The sequence below is a fragment of the Cetorhinus maximus genome, unplaced genomic scaffold, assembly GCF_964194155.1.
Source record: "Cetorhinus maximus unplaced genomic scaffold, sCetMax3.hap1.1 HAP1_SCAFFOLD_4511, whole genome shotgun sequence".
Lineage (NCBI taxonomy): Eukaryota > Metazoa > Chordata > Chondrichthyes > Lamniformes > Cetorhinidae > Cetorhinus > Cetorhinus maximus.
In genome coordinates this window covers 10,001-14,941 of record NW_027600414.1, presented here as the reverse complement: position 1 = coordinate 14,941, position 4,941 = coordinate 10,001, and the positions used below count along the sequence as shown (strand labels likewise).

Here is a 4,941-nt window from a genome sequence, read left to right as displayed (position 1 = left end):
TGTCTCTCTCTCTCTCTCTGTCTCTCTCTCTGTTTCTCTCTGTCTCTCTTTCTCTGTTTCTCTCTCTCTCTCTCTCTGTCTCTCTCTCTGTCTCTCTGTCTGTCTCTCTCTCTCTCTATCTCTCTCTCTCTCCCTGTCTCTCTCTCTGTTTCTGTCTCTCTCTCTCTCTCTGTTTCTCTCTCTCTGTCTCTCTCTCTGTCTCTCTCTCTGTTTCTCTCTCTCTCTCTCACTCTCACTCTGTCTCTCTCTCCATCTGTCTGTCTCTCTCTCTGGCTCCCTCTCTCTATCTCTCTCTCTCTCTGTCTCTCTCTCTCTGTCTCTGTCTCTCTCTCTCTCTCTCTGTCTCTCTCTCTGTTTCTCTCTCTCTGTGTCACAGAGACACAGGTGGAACGATATTCCAGAATCTCATCCCTCTCCTTCCCCCCTCCCCCCACCCCTCCCTCCCCCTCCCCCCACCCCCCACCCCCCCTCCCCCTCTCCCCACCCCCCCTCCTCCGACAGGTCGACCAGCTCGGAGACCGGGAGCCGGACCAGCGAGACGGTGGAGCTTCGGCAGCCGGGCCGTGCCCGTTCCAGCCGGAGCAAGCGGGTATCACAGATCTTCGCGCGGCCCCGGTGGTCGAGCGAGCGGAAGCTGGCCGAGGCGGGGGAGGTGGGCGGCGAGCGGGGGCCCTCGGCGGGCGAGGAGGAGGCGGAGACGGCGGCGGCGCTGGGGGAGGACGAGCTGTCGGTACAGCCGGGGGCTCCGGGGGTGCTGAAGATCTTCGGCGAGCACATCTGCACTGGTGCCAACTACAAGAGCGTGCTGGCCACGGCCCGCTCCAGCGCTGGCGGCCTGGTCAAGGAGGTGCTGGCCCGCTACGCCATGGCCGAACAGCCCCCCTCCCACTTCCTCCTGTGCGAGGTGCTGGGCCGGGCCGATGGGCCGGCGGGGAACTGGCAGCCCCAGTGCCTGAGGGCGGTGGGCGACGCGGAGAGGCCGCTGGTGCTGCAGGAGATGTGGAGGCCCAGGCGAGGACTCGCTCGCCGATTCGAGATCCGGCGCCGCAGCCAGGTGGAGAGCAGCAGCCGGGAGGAGAGCGAGGACAACGTGACTGAAGGTGAGGCCCTCCCGGTATATCCCCGAGTCCCTCAGACACACCCCCGTCTCCCTCAGACACACCCCCGTCTCCCCCAGACACACCCCCGAGTCCCTCACACACGCCCATGTCCCTCAGACACACCCCCGAGTCCCTCAGACACACCCCCGAGTCCCTCAGACACACCCCCGAGTCCCTCAGACACACCCCCGAGTCCCTCAGACACACCCCCGAGTCCCTCACACACCCCCGTCTCCCTCAGACACACCCCCGAGTCCCTCAGACACACCCCCGAGTCCCTCACACACGCCCATGTCCCTCAGACACACCCCCGAGTCCCTCAGACACACCCCCGAGTCCCTCAGACACACCCCCGAGTCCCTCACACACGCCCATGTCCCTCAGACACACCCCCGAGTCCCTCAGACACACCCCCGTCTCCCTCAGACACACCCCCGAGTCCCTCACACACCCCCGAGTCCCTCAGACACACCCCCGAGTCCCTCAGACACACCCCCGAGTCCTTCAGACACACCCCCGAGTCCCTCAGACACACCCCCGAGTCCCTCAGACACACCCCCGTCTCCCTCAGACACACCCCCGAGTCCCTCACACACGCCCATGTCCCTCAGACACACCCCCGAGTCCCTCAGACACACCCCCGAGTCCCTCAGACACACCCCCGTCTCCCTCAGACACACCCCCGAGTCCCTCACACACGCCCATGTCCCTCAGACACACCCCCGAGTCCCTCAGACACACCCCCGAGTCCCTCAGACACACCCCCGAGTCCCTCAGACACACCCCCGTCTCCCTCAGACACACCCCCGAGTCCCTCACACACCCCCGAGTCCCTCACACACCCCCGAGTCCCTCACACACCCCCGAGTCCCTCACACACCCCCGAGTCCCTCAGACACACCCCCGAGTCCCTCACACACCCCCGAGTCCCTCACACACCCCCGAGTCCCTCACACACCCCCGAGTCCCTCAGACACACCCCCGAGTCCCTCAGACACACCCCCGTCTCCCTCAGACACACCCCCGAGTCCCTCACACACCCCCGAGTCCCTCACACACGCCCATGTCCCTCAGACACACCCCCGAGTCCCTCACACACCCCCGAGTCCCTCACACACGCCCATGTCCCTCAGACACACCCCCGAGTCCCTCAGACACACCCCCGAGTCCCTCACACACCCCCGAGTCCCTCACACACGCCCATGTCCCTCAGACACACCCCCGAGTCCCTCAGACACACCCCCGAGTCCCTCAGACACACCCCCGAGTCCCTCACACACGCCCATGTCCCTCAGACACACCCCCGAGTCCCTCAGACACACCCCCGTCTCCCTCAGACACACCCCCGAGTCCCTCACACACCCCCGAGTCCCTCACACACGCCCATGTCCCTCAGACACACCCCCGAGTCCCTCAGACACACCCCCGTCTCCCTCAGACACACCCCCGAGTCCCTCACACACCCCCGAGTCCCTCAGACACACCCCCGAGTCCCTCACACACCCCCGAGTCCCTCACACACGCCCATGTCCCTCAGACACACCCCCGTCTCCCTCAGACACACCCCCGAGTCCCTCACACACCCCCGAGTCCCTCACACACGCCCATGTCCCTCAGACACACCCCCGAGTCCCTCAGACACACCCCCGAGTCCCTCAGACACACCCCCGTCTCCCTCAGACACACCCCCGAGTCCCTCAGACACACCCCCGAGTCCCTCAGACACACCCCCGAGTCCTTCAGACACCCCCGAGTCCCTCAGACACACCCACCATCTCCCCGTCTCCCCACATCCCTCAGACATCCCCACCGTCTCCCCGAGTCCCTCAGACACCCCCACCGTCTCCCTCAGACACCCCACCATCTCCCCGTCTCCCAGCATCCCTCAGACACGCCCACCGCATCCCTCAGACACACCCACTGTCTCCCCGCATCCCTCAGACACCCCCACATCCCTCAGACACCCCCACCGTCTCCCCGTCTCCCTCAGACACCCCCACCATCTCCCTCAGACACCCCCACCGTCTCCCTCAGACACCCCCACCGTCTCCCTCAGACACGCCCACCGTCTCCCTCAGACACCCGCACCGTCTCCCTCAGACACCCCCACCATCTCCCCGTCTCCCTCAGACACCCCCACCATCTCCCCACATCCCTCAGACACCCCCACCGTCTCCCTCAGACACGCCCACCGTCTCCCTCAGACACCCACACCGTCTCCCTCAGACACCCCCACCATCTCCCCGTCTCCCTCAGACACCCCCACCATCTCCCCACATCCCTCAGACACCCCCACCGTCTCCCTCAGACACCCCCACAGTCTCCCCGTTTCCCCCCATCCCTCAGACACCCCAACATCCCTCAGACACCCCCACCATCTCCCCGTCTCCCTGCATCCCTCAGACACCCCCAGCGTTTGCCTCAGACACCCCCACCGTCTCCCTCAGACACCCCCACCATCTCCCTCACACACCCCCATCGTCTCACCGTCTCCCTCAGTTCCCCACCGTCTCCCTCAGACACCCCCACAGTCTCCCCGCAACCCTCAGACACCTCCACCGTCTCCCCGCATCCCTCAGACACCCCCACCTTCTCCCCGTCTCCCTCAATCCCCAACTACCCACCTTCTCCCCCGTCTCCCTCAATCCCCACCTACCCACCTTCTCCCCGTCTCCCTCAATCCCCACCTACCCACCTTCTCCCCGTCTCCCTCAATCCCCACCTACCCACCTTCTCCCCGTCTCCCTCAATCCCCACCCACCCACCTTCTCCCCGTCTCCCTCAATCCCCACCCACCCACCTTCTCCCCGTCTCCCTCAATCCCCACCCACCCACCTTCTCCCCGTCTCCCTCAATCCCCAACTACCCACCTTCTCCCCCGTCTCCCTCAATCCCCACCTACCCACCTTCTCCCCGTCTCCCTCAATCCCCACCTACCCACCTTCTCCCCGTCTCCCTCAATCCCCACCTACCCACCTTCTCCCCGTCTCCCTCAATCCCCACCTACCCACCTTCTCCCCGTCTCCCTCAATCCCCACCTAACCACCGTCTCCCCGTCTCCCTCAATCCCCACCTACCCACCTTCTCCCCGTCTCCCTCAATCCCCACCCACCCACCTTCTCCCCGTCTCCCTCAATCCCCACCTACCCACCTTCTCCCCGTCTCCCTCAATCCCCACCCACCCACCTTCTCCCCGTCTCCCTCAATCCCCACCTACCCACCATCTCCCCGTATCGGAAAGTGAGACAGAGAGAGAGACGGAAAGTCAGACAGAGAGAGAAAGACAGAGAAATGGAGAGAGAGACATCGAGAGAAACAGAGAGGCAGAGACAGAGATTTGAGAGGAAGAGGGAGAGAGAGAGAGATGGATGGTTAGAGAGAGAGAGAGAGAGGTAAAAAGAGACAGACAGAGAGGGACAGAAGGAGACAGAGAGAGTGGGAGGAAGAAATACAGAGTGAGACAGATAGAGAGAGAGAACGCGACAGAGAGAAAGGGAGAGAGGGACAGCAAGAGGGACAGAGAGAGAAATGGAGAGAGAGAGACAGAGCGAGAGAGAGAAAGAGGGAGAGAGAGAAAGAGATAGCGAGAGAGACAGAGACAGAACGAACGAGAGAGACAGAGAGAGAGAGAGTGAGAGAGAGGGAAAGACAGAGAGAGGGAGACAGCGCGAAAGAGATAGAGAGGGACATAGGAAAAGAAAGAGAGAGAGGGAGTGAGAGAGAGGGACAGAGAGAGAGAGAAAGAGAGAGACAGAGAGAGACTGAGAGCGAGAGACAGAGGCGGAGACAGACAAAGACAGAGACAGAGAAACAGAGAGGGAGAGAGGAAGAGAGGGAGAGA

At 63.3% G+C, this 4,941-nt stretch overlaps 1 protein-coding gene across 1 annotated transcript in view; it reads left to right on the top strand.

The window, feature by feature from the left end:
- Positions 1 to 501: 501 nt before the first annotated feature.
- LOC144678522 (ras-interacting protein 1-like) overlaps positions 502 to 4,941 on the top strand; it is a gene marked incomplete at both ends in the record, with an annotated part of 10,344 nt that continues 5,904 nt past the window's right edge. The window contains one exon of the mRNA XM_078538275.1: positions 502 to 1,100. Within this exon, the coding sequence (XP_078394401.1) occupies positions 502 to 1,100 (599 nt within the window). The remainder of the gene's footprint in view (positions 1,101 to 4,941) is intronic.